Here is a 20,206-nt window from a genome sequence, read left to right as displayed (position 1 = left end):
AAGGGTCCGGGAACTTAGCTTCTTCTAAAAGCACTTTTTGGACCTTTTCCTCCTGTGGAAGCGCTTCTTTGACACTATCACCAAGCACTAATTTTTTCTAAAAGGTCCTTTTTGGCTTTGAAAGTTACAAAAGGACTTTGTTAAGCAACACCAAACATGCCCTAACAAAGCCCAGACTGCCTAGTTACAGCATAGGATCAATCAGGACAGTACTTAGAATCTCAGTTTCGCCCATCTTCACAAGTTATAAGATCACACTGCATGGTATGTGCCCCTCAAAAACTCTCTGACTATTAGTTAGCCAGGCAAATAACAGATAAATAGGCAGTCTATAATAAAATTATAAGGACTGAATCTAGGAATCTGATCTTTCAGCAAATGCAAGCAAGATGCTTGTGTAGCAGATAAAAAGAACCATATATATTGGATGGGTTTATCCCTCATTTGCCTATTGAATATTGCAGTTGTTATCATCTTGATTATTATATCATTCATGAATATCAGTATATAACAAAGTAATCAGCAGATCAAAACCATGTATACATAATTCGGTGAAAGAGCCACCAACATTAGTAATGTGAACAATAAAAAGTATAAGCAGAATGCAATAGCATAAGCCTCTCCTCTTTAACACTAGAGCCAATAGGACAAGGTTAAAAGGTAACTAATTTGTAGTGCCATAAATATGTAGAAAACACAGGGCATTCAGAATTTTTTTTGAGTACATAATCAATTCTGTTTTGTTCAAAAAAAAAAAAAAAAAAATCCATGGGACATGGGAGTGAAAACAGCTTGATTTATGAAAGCAGCTCAATTCAGGATGTGATTATGAAAAGAACAATGAAAGGGAAAAAAAGTTACCGTAATAGTGATCATCAGCATCCAGATATTTTCAATTATGGACTTGGTTATCAAAAATTTATTTAACAAGACAACAGAGATATAGTTCTCCGCATTGCATTGGTACTTGATATACATGGATCCGAAAGCTGCCAGACAAAATATTATATATGATATGAATCAGTGTCCTTACAATCTGTTTCTTGAAAAATTTTAATTTGCCTCAGGAAGTACAACTTCATTTGAAGATCCAAGTATATAAATCACCTACATTTAGTGATGCAGATAACATGAAAAAAGTGATCCAAATGCAAGACAGCAAAAACAAGAACTAAGCAGCACTTTAGAGAGGCCAATCACCTTCAAAAAGAGTTTTCACTTTTTTCCACCCCCAGAAACATTGAATTTGAAGAAAATAATATCCCCATCCTGAACAACATAGGTCTTCCCTTCTTGCCTGTACTTCCCAGCAGCCTGTAAGAATCAACAGAAAAGATAATGAAATATATTTTCATGATTATAAAGAATAAAATGTAGAGAATGAGAAGGGACCACTAACTACAGTGGATGTGACATGCAAAATAAAGTACAGGTTACTATAATTCTGTACCTTGACTGCAGCTTCACTGCCCAGTTCCTTTAGATCTTCAAACTTCATGACCTGAAGACAATACAGTTCCAAATAAAACACCATTTCATGAAAAGCAAAAACATATGACCTACTTATTTCTAAATATTTTGATTCAAGCAACATATAAGCTAAACATCTTATTCTATGTAACACAAATGAATTGTAACTGCATTGTACATTATTTAAAATGTAAAGATACTTGCGCATATGCTCATTGACGAAGGGACTGACAGATGTTTGCTTCTGTTGCTTAAAATGTGAAGCAGAAAAAGGAACCAACACTTGGATATGGAGACAATATATCTAGGTTTGTAACAACAGATACACGAGATATTGGAAGCAAATATTGGTCAAAACATGTAGCAACCCATTATCTCATTAGCATAAATAATAAAAGGAAGGTGGATGCAGAGCAAATACAGTACTATCATAGACAAAGGGCGGCATTACTCATACAAACTGTTGTATCATGTTGGGGTACTAATGTCAATTCCAAGCATGGTTTGCCGAACCGGACCGTACGGGCCGGTTCGGCCAGCCGGTTCGGCCAGGTACAGACCGATCTAGCCTGGAACCGGTACCCGGATAGTGTGGAAACCGATTCCAGCTGTTTTCGGGCCGATCCTGACCAGTACGCTCGTGTACCGACTGGTACCAGTGCGAATCGGCCGGTTCGCACTGGTACATTTTTTTTCGGTGGGAAAGCGCGTGGCCGATTCCCCGCCCCGCGCGTGGCTGCGCCCTCGCGCGGTTCCCCTCGTTGTGAATCGTCACGCGGGCATTTCTCCCGCCCGCGCGAGGCAACGCGCCCGCACCCGCGCAGGCTCATTAATGCCACAGTGGCATTTAATGCCACTCTATGGCTTTTATCCCGCGCGTCCGCACGCGAACGTGAAAACCAAAATATAAAAAAAAAAAAAAAACACGCCGAACCGGTTTGTATCGGAACCGGTACGGTACAAACCGAACCGTACCGGTCTGGTAGGCGACCGGTCCGCCTACCAGTACGGCAGACCTTAGTTCCAAGTAGCATTTTCCAATATGAAACAATTAAATAGAAATAATTCATATTTGACGCCTAAGTAATGAATATTTCAAAGGAACTGCATCATTGCTATCTGGATCAGGATCCAAAAAACCCATAATTTCACTACAGAACACTATAAAGACATAAACTAGAAGAATGAAAGACTGCAGAACCCAGAAAGCATCCATAGCTATATGATGACTAAAAGTTTCATATAAAAAAAGGCCTAGATTATTTTCAAAGCCCATCCAGGAAACGCATATGCAAAACTCACCCACTAATGACTTAGATAACTGTGCTAAGAACCTTACAAGCTAAATCCTATGCCAGTGATTTCCACCTTCATTTGATCATATTATCAACATCAAAGAATGAAAACAGAAGGCATAGTATTTCCTCCTCTAGTTGAAAGAACAGTTGAAATACAATGCTATATATGGGATTTAGGCCCATGACAAGTGCATAATACAGAGTAAGCTAAATAGAGATTCATGGATGTTAAGAATCATCTGAAGCATCTAAAATAAATAAGGACTAAAAATCAAAAAGTTTAGAATCTTTGGTTAACCATAATGTTTTCAGATGATATCACAATTCTTCCATAAATAAGAAATTGTAAGGAGTATCATGGTAGGTTAGATGATACTGTTCACACAGAGATCATATCCACATTCTTTAAGGCCTGTTTGGGTATTCCTGCCGGAATTGGGAAGAGAGAGGGGTCATGGGGGTAGGGAAGAAGGGAGGAGAGGGAGAGGATAAGTGATTGATGAAGATGAGGAAAGAAGACATCACAAATTGTTGTAAGGAAAAAAAAAAAGACCATGAAGCTCTTTTCCTTCCTCTTGCAGACTTTTTTTTTTTTTTGGTGGGGGGGGGGGGAGAAATGGATGTTGGGTTAATATGGCCATCTCAGATGACTGCCGACTTAATGTATCTAGCAGGAAATCCAGCCCAATCCTCCTGGATTACTCAAATAGGCCCCGAATGTCTATACCACACTACGAAAATCTAAGTGTGATCTCTAAAGTGCACCTCTCTAATAAGGTGATTTTCTAGTCAAAAATAAATAAATAAGTAAAGCTTATGTCTATGCAATCAGAGTAAGAAAGCAGACATACCTCAGCACATATAAAACCTTTTTCAAAATCAGAATGGATGGCACCTGCAGCTTGAGGGGCTTTTGTTTGCCGTCTGATCTGCCAACATTTCACCTATAGCAGCCAAAAATTCATCATAAGAGAGGCCATCCGGTTAATCACTAAATATCATTATGCTGTTCTAGTTTTGTAGGTGTCGTGCAAATCTTAGGGTGAGAGATGGCATCATTGGTAGTAAATATCACATTGAAAAGAAACTACGAATGTAGCATGCAAAATAATCACAAAAAAAATCCTTTGCAGAAAGGGCATAGTTACAGGTAACGACTGCTATGAAAAATGAATTATCTCAAGTTGCATATAAATCAGCAGATGGTAAGAAACCTTCTCCACAACCAGCAAGGTGTGATTAAAAATGCATGAGATGTTGACCAAAAACCTTAAAATCATGTACAGTAAACCATATGATCAATTGGGTCAAATATGGTGATATGCCTGTTGAGAAAAGGTAATACCTCATCTGGACCAGCAGTGAAAAAGTATATAAGGTTGATTGCAGCAAAACCAGTCTTTATGATTTTAGGGATGGCGCTGCAGCAACATAAAGCCCAATCATTTCAGAAATCTGCCTTTTAAACAAATACATGATCATTTATTCAGAATACATGTGCATGCAATTTAAGAATGCCGACTAGTATACCCAAGTCATTGCTTGTACAAAGTTGTCAAATAAGTCTAGCATTTTGGGGGTAAAAACATATGACACTGATGTTTTGTCAAGCATAATGTTTTTAACACCATCTTTTAGAACCTCCAAATCAGAAGTTTACAGTGACAGGCATACAAATATGAGCTGTGTTCCAAAATAAAATCATGTCCGAAAATTCTTTGATTGGGTCAAATCATCAAATGAAAAAAGCAAACAAGAGATAGTAACCTCCTATCAAATTGTTTGAAATTTATTGGGCATAACATCTCTTGTTTTCGTAGAAAAAATATTTTAGCCAACAGGCCTATATATTAGCTTTGGCAGAGTTTCTAGAGTCACCAAATTATATTTTATGTAGATGTACTAATCACAAAACAAATTAGATGTACATAAAGAAAATAAAAAATTTAAGTAATATTAGTACCTATATGAAATTTTTTTGTCCATCATACGTTCACACTCTCAAAGCATCAAATTAGTTCAGTTTTGGACAACCATATTTCTAGCAAATTATGAATCTTTTAATCTTCATCTAATCCAAAGCATAAAAGTGATCAGGAATTAAACTTTATTATGTAGATATTCTGGTGCGTCTACACCAGTGTATGCATGACTGAAGAACACAAGGAACTCACTACTTATAGCTGAAAATGTCCTGAGGACTGAACAGCCAAAAATATCTATCAAAGATCAGTAAACGTAATGACAACGGTTTGGACACTAAAGCTAAAGATAATAAGTAATATTATTTACTTTTAGTCAAGTGTTTACTAAGAAAGAACATTGTTTACAATTCTAGATAAAGAATTGGTGGGCTCGATACAATGCATAAGGGACTCAGTGGAGCAGTTTAACTAGTAGATGCAGGGAAGTTCAAAGGAGTAATGATGCCCAAGTACCTGGCAAAGTGTAGAGGAACAGTGCAAAAAACAGAATAGGTGAAATTTTCGCACAGCATCTTCCTGTTGGTAAACGGTAATATTTGGCTGGCATAGCAATATTCATGTATGGATGAGGTAACCAACATATCATTAATATTTCCTTTGATGTACCATTACAAATATAAATATGCTAGCTCAACAAAGTATATGGGAGGATTTCCAGATCAGTACTTATCTGTTGTTAGGCATACTGAATTCTGTTACCATATAAGAGTAAAGATTCTACATGCCATCCACAAGAAGAAAAAAAAATTACTAACAGGAAATATTACTACTCAATCGCATTGTTGCTTCCTCTGCCATACCATATAGGCACACATTGGTGATATTCAACCACATCAGAATTCTTTTGTCTTAATTTAAGAAGATTACCTTTTTGCCAACAAAAAAATATTTTCAAATGACGATCCAAATTTCTCATTCATAAGTCAAATCAAAACTCCACGGCACAGAGAGAACATGACTTATGTTTTTTAACCAAAGAGAAAGAAAAAAGAAGAATATTTCCAAATGAAGATCTAAATTTCTTCTTTATAAGTCAAATCCTCAGCATAAAGAGAGCAAACATGGGAGCACAAACATCCTAGAACGTGACTTACGTGTTTTGACGAAAGAGAGAGGAATAACATTTTGTGTATAACCAAGATGACTTTCAGAGAGCACAATGCAAATATAATGTAAAGGAATATAATATACACATTTATACTGATTTATCAGGTTAAGAAATAGGGACTGCATGGGAAATATGAAAACCAATTAAAATTACACGGTAAGGCATGAACCACTCAGTCCTGATCATTATGTCCAAGCTATGCAACATATTTCCTTATATGTTGCATGGAACCCATGCAATTTATTGGTCAGTAAACATTTAACAAAGATGAGACAAGAATGCAATTCATTAAAACTTGCCTCTGCACTTTGTTTTCCTCACAGTATTTAGCAGCTTCATCCTCTGGCATATCTACAAGATTCTTTTCCAAAACACAGCTGAAAGGAATAATAGTTTCACCACCATGATTTTGCACCCTGAAAATATGAGTAATAAAATATCAGATAAAACTATTGATTTTTCTATGAGAAAGTGAATGAAATAACCTAAATTTCCTTTGTCTAAAACAAAAAATAAGGGCACAAGACTAAACTGCCAGTTTTATCACAACAGCTATGACATGATAAGCCAAGGAACTGTCCAAAAGATTCATGAGATAAGGGTTATTAATTTAGTAAATCTCCAATCTGAAACACTGATTCCTTACAAAATTATGTTGCAAAAGAAAAATGTCGGCCAAACATAAAGGGTAACATAGGGTGGAAGAGCATTAAATTCATCTCAAGCCATGGCCAGATGCTACTGTGACAATCCAACACTATTGGTGGGAGTTGTACCAAGCATGTATCTTGGGTAGAAACTTGTTCTTCTTTCTTTGGTAGTCCCTCTCATTCATATTCACCTGCAAACAAAATATAGCATTAAACAGAGCAGTAAAATATTGTTTTCATATAAATGAAAAAGTGCAAGATAAAGAATGAATGAAAGAAACAGCAATAGTACAAATTTTAGTCTATGACAAATGTTTTAAGTTGATATTAATTATAATACAGAGTTTTAAATAGATAAATTTTGAAAATGCTTGAAGAGGCTCTTTACAGATGCAAGCAAATAACAGAAAGACTAAAAGTTGCCACTCAAACATAGGCATGGTTTTGAGAGCATCTATAGGTCCAAACAGGTTAGATAGGCCAATCATGCATCATCCTAGTCCAATTGGTTTTCAGGTCCCTCTTTTATTCTTGTCAGGCTTCTTACCACCAATATAACATATTACATTAACAGCACTAAGTTATTGTAATATACGGCCTACCAAGAATACATGTAGGAGATTTAGCATTATGCCCAAAAAGTTTGTTTCTTCACAAATATGATGTGAGATCATAACAGCATGAACTATGCATGTACAACCCAGCCTGGCCAGTGCGTACCCAACTTTTCAGAAGCTCCTAATGGGCAGGATCATGCTGTTCCCAAATTATAAGCAAGATTTCAGTAGAATTTGATCAAACAAACTGCTAATCAACAACCCTGAAGAAATGGCATTGGTTTCTTTCCACTTGATTTGAGGAACATGTCATCCTTAAAGTGATTGCAAGATCAGACTTACATATTCCAGCTTCACCAAGTACTTTATCATGATAATTTAGGCAAATGTTATTGATAGCACTCGTGATCGCAGGAGCACAACTAAAAGTGCTTCAGTAGGTACAGGCAAAAACTCGCAAGTTAATAGTCTCTTTATATGGAAGTGGTTACGCAGGATATGATTGTTCCATACATAATTGATGTTTCCTTGTATTTATCAACTAACAACTCAACTTTGTTTCTTCATGAAGCTAAAAATGGGCGTCCCAATGCACGAGGCTCCTATCATTGTATCCTTACCCCTACATGCAGAGAGGTTGTTTCGATATGTCTGTGTTTCATGAAGCTAAGAAGCATAAAGTCAATCTCTTACTCATATTATTAAAATTACTTTGGAAGCTAACAATTGCATGAGTTAGATATTTATAAAATGTTAAATTTAGGGAAACAAAACTCATACCAAATAGACAACAGGTTTGGCAGTAAGTAATTGGAAAGTATTCAGGATCTCAACATCAGCAGCTTTCCAATCACCTAAACGAACATCTTTCCCATCCTTTAGCCATGCTTTAACCTGCAACATGAGAAAGCAATGCCAGACTATAAAAGATTTTATTGCCTCAAACTACGCTATTTTACATGGATTCGAATTTTGTGTCGAGTATCGGTATGTGACTAAGTTTTGGGTCCTTTCAATATCCAAGAATTTCTTATTAATCCATGTCTAAGTGTCATACCAATGTCCATATTTAAGTGTCAAGTGAGGGTATTTCAGGCCAAAACAAAGCTCTGGATAATATAGGATAAAGGAAAAGCTACAAAGATAAACAAGCCAAACACTCTAACTGAAAATACAAAGAATCACTAATATAGAAAACTGGATAAAGCTTTCAAGTTTTTCACAATCCCACTGACAAACTGAGAAGAACATTACCTAGTTTCATTTTACGTAGATTAACAAAGATGCATAAACAGAAAGTGGATGTTTGTCCTTCTTTTTGGTCCATCGGAGAAGGATAAAAAAGGCATTTAAACAGCGCAATATGTTATGCAAAGAAGTCGTGCTACAACTGGCTGATGGAGTGTTATGTAATTGGAGTAGAATCTCAAATGATATCCATATGTAGGATATTACATGCATTTTCTAGGTCTAGTTAATGTACACTGATGATCCGAAGATCTTCAACCATTTTGGGCTCTCCGTTTTCTCCCATCCTCTATGACCTCTTTCCAATTATGCTAAACAGTACTATTATATTATAGTTAGAAATATGAAGCATTCTAGACTACTGTGTAGCATATAAAAGAGAACTTGGATGCCCTATATTAGTGCCATCCAAGGACATGATTTGGTCATTTCCATTGATGAACAGGTGAGCCATAATACACTCATTTACAAATAATTTTCAGGACATACAAGTCTATAAACACCATCTAGTTTATCCTAAAAGAATTATTACCAGAATCTAATTCTCCCTCCTTCACTCATCTCCATAGCTAAAATCAATGTAAAGCCTGACTTAATAAAAGTGCATATCTATTAACCATCCTTTAAAATATACAGATGTCAAACTATAGAAATCATGAGTATAAAGCAACTATAACATGAAATATATTAAACAATATCAAATAAATGAATGAATTGCAAGTAACTTCATGCAAGAAGAACATAGTATGAAGAAATATATGAATCTGATTATATTTATTTACAGAAATATATTCTGCAAACCTTCTCACATAATTCATGTTCTATTTTTAGCTGCTTGTCATTGCTCCTTTTCATGCTCTTTTCAAGATCCTCCAACCTCCTATCCACGAATTCTATATCCTACAAAGAGCCAATGCAGTAGGTAAGAGGTTAAAAATGCTTCTAGTTTTCTAAAACAAAAGCTTCACTGTTATGAGGCGGTATCAATAACAAAACAAATTATGAACAAAAAAATATGACCTAGGAATCTGATATAAAATATAAATTATAGCACATAATTCTTGAAGCTAAAACTAAAACATAGCACAAACATGAACTTAAAAATTAAAAAATAGTAATAAATTAGAGTAAGAGAAGCATGGGGCTCTAAATATATGTTCTATGTGTTACCTTGTATTTGCTATATCTCGAATTATATTTAATGACAAATAGGTATGAAGCAAATAGACTACTTTTTCGTTATCAAGGTGATAAAGAAGCTGAGGAGATCACTGCAAGAGAAATATGAAATCAAAAACAGCAGCCATATAAAACAGCCATCCTTGATTTCTATATAAAGCTAAAAATGACCAAGGGATTCAAAGAATCTAACAAAGAACCCTGTCACACTAGGAAACATAAACAAAAATATTTTTTGCAACAACAAATTCAAAGCTGAAAGTAATCTAGACTCTAGATCTATGAGAAGAAAATACATAAAAGAGGCTTCAGTATGACATATGCTTTCAATATGCACATAATTTTAGCGCTAATTGCAATAGAGAATTAATGAAGACTTGCACAATATACATACCATCATCTTGCAAGGCCAATAAATGCTTCTTATAAAAAGCAACATATGAGATTTTAAAAATAAAGCATCCAGTATAAAGGATATAATACTGCATGCTTCCATGAACATACATGGTGTTTAAGCTATTCCACCATTTAACCTAAGTTATTATAAACCAAGATAAAATCGTGCGGAATGAATTCCATAGAGACTCTCTTAAGAGACATAACATGAAAACACATCGTATTTATGCTTTAAACTCCATCTAAATAACTGCCTGGTACATGATAATAGTACATACAATGAAATGTATGAGCATCCTTACGATTTTATTTGAGAATACAAATGCTCCATTATAAATACAAGCTACACAAAAATAACAATGGCAAAGACCAAAAATGATGGATGACCTTTTCTAAAGGGCGAGGTGGGTACAGAAAGATGGCATGTATTGATAGCATGTACACTAAATAATAGTTAGGTTGGGTCAAGGGGTGAATCTGAAGTTACCTGACAGGTCAAGAAAATGAAAGCACTTCAAATGCATCCAACAATGTGGATATACTTAATATATAACTAGCAAACTTACAGCAGACAACATCTCTTAAGGATAAAGATCAACAATACCTTAAGTCGTAGTTCCTCACTTATCGTCTCCAAATCCCTAACAGGATCCACAGAGTCATCAACATGAATTATTTCTGGATCTTCAAATGCTCCTGGCACATGACAAAAGTGTCCTCAGCTACTACCAACATATGAAAAATCAAAAAAGAAATTAAAAAGAAAAAGAATGAAGCCTCATAAACTCTTGTTGCTTTACATAATAAATGAAAATGTGGGACAATAATATAACGGCATCAATTTATTGTATGTAGTGACTAAAAGTATTGAATGATAAGCCTATGGAACTAATGAAAAGCCAAGATTACCTAGACATAAGAGACAAGTGTCTAGGTGAACCAAAGAATCTGACATCGCAACCTTCAAAAAACTTGATATGATCACCATGTAAGGGTTCTCATATTTGTATGAATGTTGCATCAGATGCACTACAGCTTAATAAACTTAACGCTACCCCTGATTGAGGCAATGTTAAATAGGAGATTTTCACTAGAGAAGTGTCAAGTACCTGGAAGGAAAGACAATCTAATCATGTTCGGCCACATAGATAATCAATGGTGCAGTCCAAGCGATCCAAGTACATGATCCTTCAAAACCCATTTGTAGAATATTGGGTCTCTTCAAGGTTCCCAGTAGGTGTACCGGTGACCTACCGGACCGGTACGGTTTCGGCTCATACCGAAACCGGCAGGTACGAACCGTTTTTTCCACATCCGCGCGCAGACGCGTGCGTCCCCATTAAATACCACATAGTGGCATTAAATACCACTCTGTGGCATTAACGATCACGCGGGGCGGTTCCAGCGCAGGGACCGCGCGCCGGCGCGGTTCCCAATGCACAAGTGGGGAACCGTGCGCGGCCGCGCAGCCCCGCGCCCGAGCGAGCACTCTTTCCCTCGCGTGGGGCGCTTTTCCCCGAGGGAGCGCGTGGCCCTTTCAGCCACGCGCTGTGACACCACAACGTCGCACTGTGGTTTAAAAATCCACAGCACGCGACGTTGTGGGTTAAAAAAAATACCGTACCGGTACGAACCGGCGCACAGCACCATGGGTAAAAAAAATCATCGTACCGGTGCGAACCGGTTGGTTCGCATCGGTACTAGCCGATACACAACCGATACGCATGTGTACCGGTCAGTTCCGGCCCGAGATGGCCTGGAACCGAATTCCACAAGTCCGGTGTACTGTTTACAGGCCAGAATGGTCCAGTACGGCCCGAACCGGCCGGTACGGCCCGAACCGGCCGGTACGGACTGGTTTGGCTTTCCATAGGTCTTTGAGTAAAGTACAAAAAATATACAATCTTTCTGGTTGTTTAACTGATCACACATAGTTAACATTGGCAAACATATAAACAACAGCCATAAATTATTCTTTGGCTTCAACAATTTTGCTGCACCAAGAATCTATCCAATGTGAGATCCCTAAATGGGAAATGACTTTTCGCAACTTTCAAGTCTTTTATCTTCCCTCCTTTCTTCTAATCCTAAAGCCAGAAGCAGTCTGAGGCAGCAAATGGCCATGTAATTAGGTCCTCCCTGCTTTATCCACTGAAAGGGGAATACTTACATGACGATTCAAAGAGTTGCTGATCGTTGCAAGTGAAAACATGCTATATTAGTAAAAACTAAAACAACAGTAGTTTACCTCAAGTAATCACATAATGCAAATTACTTCATGACTTGAGCAAATTTGACACCAAAGTTGATTTTTCTACCCAATAGCACACAACAGAAAGAATCTCTTGTCCTAAAGGCAGCAAGACAAAGGAATCTTACTTAACACATGAAAGATGCCATCAACTGCACGTATGTGTGATAGGAAGTTGTTCCCCAGACCCTGCCCCTCATGAGCCCCTCTTACAAGTCCAGCAATGTCATGTATTTCCAAATAAGCTGCTACCTGAATGAAAGACCATCACATATGGCTGTTATATTATTTAGAAAAATATGGTTTGAACAAAAGGTCAATAGTAAATACTCTGAAATGGATATAACCCACATAGTCACTGCAACATGAAAAATGACATGGGTTTTTAAAGGAAATGTGACTCCTAGAATACAATTCTTGTCAACAGCCACCGACTACCCCGAAGGTTACACTGATAGTAAGTAGGAAAAAAGATAGGATAGGAATGCAAGACTGTTGTAGCTTCACTGTAGTGGCACTACCATTAGATGACCATGGGGCATTTATGTCTGTCAAAGGACTCCTCGAGTTAAAAACCGTGTTGTATAACATTGCATAAAGCTAAACTTCATCAATGTATCAATCCCACAAATCTCTAAGTGCACTTCCTGACACCACTGTCTCTGGATAGTGCATTCAAAAGAAGAAACAAGAACAATATTCAACTAGTTGCACGAAAATGTAACATAACATGATATCGAAAGAAAGCATATCAAAATATAAGGAGATTACTTATAGCAATAAAAAGAAAATTTAAGTCCAGAGAATTGGTCACAAACCTCGCTCTTTGGCTTATATAATTGACAGAGCCAATCAAACCTTTCATCAGGGATATTAATCCGTGCCTCATTTGGTTCTATGGTACAGAAAGGGAAGTTCTCTGCTGGGATTGAAAGCTTTGTTAGTGTGTTGAAAAGGGTTGATTTCCCAACATTAGGTAACCCTACCTGTGAATCAAAATAATGACATATACCACTAATTAGTTAAGTACAATAATTTCCGATTCAAGGTTTACATCAGAAACTAATAATAAGATAAAATTAGAGAAGCCAAAGAATAGAAAGCACTTTGAAATTCTTTATAACAGAAGGTATCAAGAAATGAGAAAACAGAACACCTTAAGACATATTTATTGATCAGCAGAAAAGGATAACTTTGCCAATGGAGATAAAAATTATATGTTTCAGATCCATTCTTATGGTCTGCAGCATTTCATTTTGTCTAAAAATTGTAGATTTAACTATTATAAAGTGCAAAAATGGGCATGAAATACAGATTCCTAGTCGTCCAAAAACAACATAGAAACAGCTATCTGCTGCTAACAGAATTTGGCTAAAATCTTTAACCGATCCAACTTGACATGATTTCGAGCAAAAATAAATAGTAAAAAGAAATCATCTGAGCAACAGCAGTGCAACTGAATCATACTGCAGCAAAGTGTATATACGAAGTGGAATTTGAAAAAAAAAATTAATCATGGAGTAAGTAACACGTAATATAAGCAGATATTTGTGCAGTTGAAATTAAAACCGAAGAATGAAAATTTAAAAAATGAAGCCCATGATACCTCCAAAAATGTTATTTTTTTTAATAAAATCAACTAGAGCTACCAATATAGCATGCGATACGCTAATCGATAGAAGAAAATCAGAGCTTATAGCGATCAAAAGTAAATAAACTCCTTCCAAAATCAAAACAGGAACCATGGACTGCTTCGGAACCACAAATGATGGAATTCAACTCGACAGCCAAATCTTAGAAAAATTTCAGGGGGAGGTGTGGATTCGAAGCTTACGATTCCAATCTTCAAATGGGACGAGAACCGACCCAGAATAGGCCGCTCGGGGGCAGCTTCCTTCGATTTGGAAGCCTTCGGAGGCATCTCGGATATCCCCCAAGGAGCTCCTCCGAGATTTTTCTAGGGTTTTGCCCAGAGGGTTTTTTCGCCCTCCTCTAGTATTTCGCCCCAAGGTTTCGCCTTCGGAAGCGTAAATGGAAAGAAAAAAGAAAGGAAGCGCGGAATTTATAGCTGACCGTAGGTCTAGAATTGGATGCCCAATAGCCCGCTTGGTTCCCCTGGTTGGCGTTCCCTTTACTGCAAGAGTTGCGGCGAATCATAACGATGATTTCCAAGTTGAAGGAGATGGATGGTTGTGATTCTCGTTCAAGGATCGATGATAAAAGGTTTATTTGTTCACCTACAAAGTAGACAAAGAATTTTCTCTCAGGGAGACGAAGATGGATGTTTTTTTTCTTTTCTTTTTCTCTTTTTCTTTTCTTTCTTCTTCTCCTTCTTCTTTTCTTTTCCTTCTCTTTTTTTTCTTTTTTTTTTTTTTTTTTTTTTTTTTGCATGATAGATGGCTCATACTAGGGGTGCAAATGGGTCAGGTTAGACCGGATCCTAAGTAACTCCGACCCGACCCGATTTTTTATTCAGATTCTAATTTTGGACCCAGATGCGACCCAATAGAAAATCGGGTCTGGGTCGGGTCCATGTATACCCGGTCCCCACCCAAAAAATTCAAGAGCTGGTGAAGCAGGTGCCCGGAGGAGAGACCGATGTCTATTCTACCGCTTCTCTCTCCCACTCCCCTCCCCCTAACCGAACACCCAGCAGCTTATTTATTTAACGGTGAAATTTTGAGTCTAGACGATGGTGTCTGTGGGGTTGTCGAAGCTTTGCTAGACGGCGGAGCCGCCGCTATTCTTGAGGACAAGGTTGCCAGTCTTGCTGAGGAAAGCGGCTGTGATGCCCTTGCCGGAGGTGTTAGACTGCCAGATGACGGAACCGGAACGGTTAGTTAGGCGGAGGTCGCCATCGGAGCTGGGATGAAGTGAGGTGGCGAAGTCAACCATGGCGGGGGCGCTGTCGGCCCCGATGGCGGTCCACACACGGATGGCAACGGAATAAGTGATGGCCGCGAGGAAGAGGGAGGGGTTCTCGAGGTTAGAGACAAGGCCGAGGGAGAAAGTCCAATTCTCGGAGGTCCAGGAGGAGGAGTTGGAGGGGGTGAGAGTGGAGCCCACGGAGATGTCGGCGACACCGGCGAGGGGGAGGCGACGGAGGAAGAGCAGAGAGGAGAGCAAGAGAAGGCTGAGGGAAGGAGGGGAGGAGGACAAATCCCCATTTTCAGCTCTATTTTTCTCTCGCTCTCAGCTTCTCTTCTCACTGGGTGGAGAGTCGGAAGATGGGTTAGAAAATAGAAATAGAGAAAAGGGGAGTAGAGTTAGTTGTAGCGGAAAAGATCTCCCAACACTTGCTGACACGCTGCGCTATGCATTTATTACATTACTTGTAACAAATGGTAACCATAAACATTGGCATTTATTACATTACATGTTCGAACTCGCGCGGAGCCGAAGAGTTATTATTTTTAGTAATATTTAAATATGTTATATACAGGCTATTCGGGTTGGGTCAGGTCTGAATTTAGATCCGAAAATAGAATGGGTCCAATTTTAGGACCTAACACAGCCCCACGGGTCCTCCAAAATGGGTCGGGTCGAGTCGGGTCACAGGTCAACCCGACGCATTTGCAGCCTTAGCTCTTACACTTCTAATATTGATACATTCAAAAAAGTCAAAAAAACAACAAATGGCGGAGTGCCCTAGATAGCTCCCTCTTCCTGACCCATAGAGTCCTTTCGAATTGATCTACCATATACGAGGCCACCCAATCCCCATTAGCCTCTCTGTAGACGTGCCTTGCCTAGAACACCACATCGCCTCGTACCATAGCCCGAATGTTCCGGAGCACATGGTGGCACCCATCCACACCACCGATGCCTCCCTAGATCTAGCCGATTACCATGGTCGGAATCACCCTCTAACCAAATTGCTCTGGTCCGTAGGGCGTGCCACGCATAACCCAGGCCAGCTCACGCCGCTCTCAACTCCGCCTCCAAAACAAAGGTGTCAAAAATCTAGCACCCACCAGCAACAACCACCCTAGAATCTAGGCCTCTGATGATGAAGCCTGCACCACCTCTTCTGCCACCATCTAGCACACATTCGTCGAAATTGATCTTGAGGAAACTCAGGAGTGGGGGCTCCTATATGAAAAACACTGTATGAGGTGCTACAAGAGTAGAAGTAGAGCCTCGAGCTATCAAAGGCCCCTCCAACGGAGCAGTACGGGTAATCTCAGTCGCCTGAGCCTAGGCCTGCTTTACGACGAACTTGGGTGAAGGGCTACTCTCTCCAAAGGTTCAAGCATTCCTAGCCAGCCAGATGTGGTAAGCTGTTTATACCACCCCGACAACCTCCTACCGAGTCTAAGGGGCGATGGCCCACTGCGTAAGCACCTGCAGGAAGGGGCCCATGTGGCACCGTGGCTCCGACGGGATGTCAACGAGACCCCACACCCTCCTAACTCGCTCGCACTAGAATAGCACATAGCCCACTGTCTTGTCCAACTAACACCTCGGGCACTGGGGCTGAGTATCCAGACCTTGCCCGCACAGCACTGATTTCGTACGGCAGTCGGCCCCAAGCCACCTTCTAGAGGAATTGGGCCACCTGCGGGTGGAGGCCGAACCTCCAGATCCAACCACAGTCCAGCCTTGGGTGCTGCTCGCTTCGAAGGGTGCGATCGATGTTTCCCACGCCGACTCTGGGACTGCCAAATGAACTCCAAACCCTCATATCTAGGACTCCCTGCACGAGATGCTCCCCAAATAGGTCACCATTTCGGCCTGGATCCCACCCTGCCCCCTCTGAGTGATGGAGATTGCAAATTCGAAGTCCGCCCGAAGTCCGCCCACAGCCTCGACATTTACCACAGTCGGTCAGAGCCTCACCAGGATAGCATCCACCTAGGGGTCCTTCGAAGATGGATGTTCACAAATTTTATAAAAAGAAAGAAATGAATACATTCATCTGCACAAAGTATGAACAAAACAATAATTTGCAATTATATATTATCAAAAACAAGGAAGAAACTTCATTCGCCAATATTATATTAATAATGTTAATATATATACAGAGAAAGAAAAAAACAAGAGAGAGAGAGAGAGAGAAAGGCTTTATATCTCTGTTCCATTATATTCGATATATCTCAAGAGTTATATATACTGATGTCTAGACTCTATACAAAAAAAAATAATAATATAAGCCGATGTAAAATCATGCTAATAAAGAAAAATATTGAGGACCGATATAGATTGTTGTTACATGATCCCTAAAATTACTCTAACAAGTTCATGCTAGTAAAAAAAATAATACAAGCTAATATAGGATCAGGATAATGAAGAAAAATATTGTGGGCTGATACAGGTTGTTACATGATCCATAAAATCACGCTAACACCCATCTCCCCCAAACTTAAGGTGATATTGCATATACCAACTTGAGTTTAGAAATTAGATCACAAAAGTATCTAAAAGCTGACATAACAAATTAAAAGTTAAAGTTGCAGCTCAAGAGCTGACGTGATAGACCAAGAACTGACATAGCAGTTTAAAAGCTAACGTAGTGATAGATTGGGAGTTGACACAACAACTCAAAGGTTGAAGTGACGGATCAAGACTAATATAGCATCATATTGTCTGATGTGGCAAATTAGGAGCTTTCATAATAACTCAGAAGATGATGTGGTAGATCAGAAGCTAATGTAGCAGCTAGAAAACTGATATAGCAAATTGATGCATCAAGCTGATGTGACAGTATCAGACATAGAAAATTAGAAGCTAATATAGCAACTCAAAAACTGATGTGGCAGATTAAATGTTGATTAAGCACCTCAGAAGCCGATATGGTAGACTGATCTATCAAGCTGATATAATAGTATAGAATCTGATATGGCATACAGAAGCTGACATAGAAGCTCAAAAATTGATGTGATATATCAGGAAGCTGATGTAACAAACTAATATGTTTGGCAATACTGACTGACTAATGTGACAAACTAACGTGTCACTGACATGGCTAATTGATGTGGATAGATTGACATGTATGGCAACATGGCTAGTTGACGTGTTTGATGATGTGGCAAACTGATGTGGCCAATTGACATATTTGATGATGTAGACATTTGTGTCTTATTAGTGGTTGACGTGGCTTTCACATTGCGATGATGTGGCAAAATAGCTAATAGGGCAATCTTAATAGCTTGACAGACGATGACGTGGAAGGATGTCACGACTCGTCAACGATGATGTATCTTGTCTATGCTGATGTGGCAAAGTGATATGTTGGTTATTGTGACTGCTTTAGATGCAATGGCAATAAGAAGACTCACAAAAGGTGGCAGTTGTAGTAAGGATCAGTGCTCAAAGAGAAGGTAGCCAAGGGTTGATGATCCTCATAGATAGAGGCACCATGGAAAAGGAGGAAGATGTCTAGAATTGGGTGGTGAAGAAGTTAAAAGCAACAAGTGAAATAGGAGATAGAGAGAAGGGGGCTGAGTGATGGTGAGGAGAGATGACGAAATATTTGAAGTTAAGGAGAAGGGTAGTGGAGAGGAGCTGCAAAGCCATCAAAAAACAAAGGATCTTTATGTGCTAATCTATCAAAAAACAAAAGATTTGCATATCTATTAGGGAACATAGAATCTTTGGGTGTTGATTCACTAGAAAATAGAGGATCTATGGATCCACCAAAAAATAGAGGATCTTCAGGGTGATGATTCACCAAGAAATAGAGATCATATCTTCAAGGCTTCTAGACACGACAACAACAGCCACAGCAGAGGCAAAGAAGATAGTGGCAGCAAAATAGGTGATTATGGCCTTGATACCATATTAAAATATCTGCAGAAGAAGAAAAAAATCAAAGAGAGAGAGAGGACTTTATATCTCTCTTCTATCACTTTCGGTATATCTCAGAGGTTATATATACTAACTTCTAGACTTTATGCAAGAAAAATAATATAGGTTGATATAAGATCACACTAATAAAAAAAATACTACAGGTTGATACATGTTATTATGTGATCTCTAAAATTACTCTAATAAGACCATGCTAACAAAAAAAATAATATAGGCTGATACAGGATCATGCTACCAAAGAAAAATATTGCAGCTAATAATGGTTGTTATGTGATCTATAAAATCACACTAACACCCCTCCTCAAATTCAAGGTGGTACTGCAGGTACCAACTTGAGTTAGGACACCATATCACGAAAATATCCAAAAGTTGATATAGTAGATTAGAAGCTAAAGTAGCAGCTCAAAAGCTGGCATAATAGATTAGGAGCTGATGTAGTTGCTCAAAAACTGACGTGGTGGTAGATCAAGAGCTGGCATGGTAGCTCAAAGGTTGAAGTGACAAATCAAGAATTGATATAGCACAGAGTCTGATGTGACAGATCAAAAGCTGTCATAGCAACTCAAAAGATGATGTGGCAGATTAAGAGCTGACATAGGCAGCTCTAAGCCAATATAGCAAGCTAATGTGTCAAGCTAATGTGATAGCATAGAATCTGGCACGACAAATTAGGAGCTGATATAGCAGCTCAGAACCTTATGTGGCAAATTAGGAGCTCATTAAGTAGCTCAGAAGCTGATATGGTAGATTGATATGTCAAGCTAATGTGATAGTATAGAATCTGGCATGGCAGAACAGGAGCTGATATATCATCTTAGGAACTAACGTGGCAAATCAGAAAGCTGACATAGCAAACTAATGTGTTTGGCAATACTGATGTAGCTAACTGATGTGACAGACAAACGTATTTACTGACATGGCTAAGTGATGTGGTAAACTGGTGTGTCTGGCAACATGTCTAACTAACATGACAGACTGACATGTCTACCAACATAGCTGGTTAATTTGTTTGATGATATGGCAAACTGATGTGGCTGACTGACATATTTAATGATGTGGGCAGTTATGTCTGATTAGTGGCTAACGTGGCTTTCACACTATAGTGACATGGCAAAATGGCTGATGTGACAAGCTTGACAACTTAACAGATGATGATGTGGCAGGATATTATGACTGGTGAATGATGATATGTCATACATATACTAATGTGATTAAGAGATGTGTCTATTATTGTGGTTACTTTAGAAGATGTGGCAG

General features: G+C 38.7%; 1 protein-coding gene across 2 annotated transcripts; it reads right to left on the bottom strand.

The window, feature by feature from the left end:
- Positions 1–863: 863 nt before the first annotated feature.
- LOC120106780 (obg-like ATPase 1) lies at positions 864–14,183 on the bottom strand. Of its 2 annotated transcripts, none has more exons than XM_039119835.3 (13): positions 13,977–14,183; positions 12,961–13,128; positions 12,271–12,394; positions 10,496–10,587; positions 9,118–9,216; positions 7,849–7,962; positions 6,638–6,702; positions 6,161–6,277; positions 4,114–4,189; positions 3,620–3,712; positions 1,451–1,501; positions 1,201–1,314; positions 864–1,107 (listed from the first exon to the last, which is right to left on the bottom strand). In XM_039119835.3, the coding sequence occupies exons 1-12, from the start codon at positions 14,061–14,063 to the stop codon at positions 1,216–1,218; spliced, it is 1,185 nt and encodes a 394-aa protein (XP_038975763.3). In that variant the 5' UTR covers positions 14,064–14,183; the 3' UTR covers positions 864–1,107; positions 1,201–1,215. The 2 variants fall into 2 exon arrangements, with proteins under 2 accessions (XP_038975763.3, XP_089783479.1); XM_089927353.1 differs by having other exon boundaries at positions 864–989.
- Between the last annotated feature and the right edge of the window lie 6,023 nt (positions 14,184–20,206).

The sequence above is a fragment of the Phoenix dactylifera genome, chromosome 14 (genome assembly GCF_051530095.1).
Source record: "Phoenix dactylifera cultivar Ajwa chromosome 14, Ajwa_hap1_PhDact_Kaust_v1.1, whole genome shotgun sequence".
Classification (NCBI taxonomy): domain Eukaryota; kingdom Viridiplantae; phylum Streptophyta; class Magnoliopsida; order Arecales; family Arecaceae; genus Phoenix; species Phoenix dactylifera.
Note: the sequence above shows the minus strand (reverse complement) of the source record. Positions and strands in the feature narration are given on the sequence as shown.

Bases quoted from the DNA above. Each gene is read 5' to 3' on its own strand.
- LOC120106780 (XM_039119835.3), bottom strand. From the start codon at position 14,063: ATGCCTCCGAAGGCTTCCAAATCGAAGGAAGCTGCCCCCGAGCGGCCT. The intron at 12,395-12,960 runs GTTTGTGACCAA...TCTTTCATTCAG, and splicing joins TATATAAGCCAAAGAGCGAG to GTAGCAGCTTATTTGGAAAT. The intron at 6,278-6,637 runs GTACAACTCCCA...TCATATTTTCAG, and splicing joins CTACCCAAGATACATGCTTG to GGTGCAAAATCATGGTGGTG.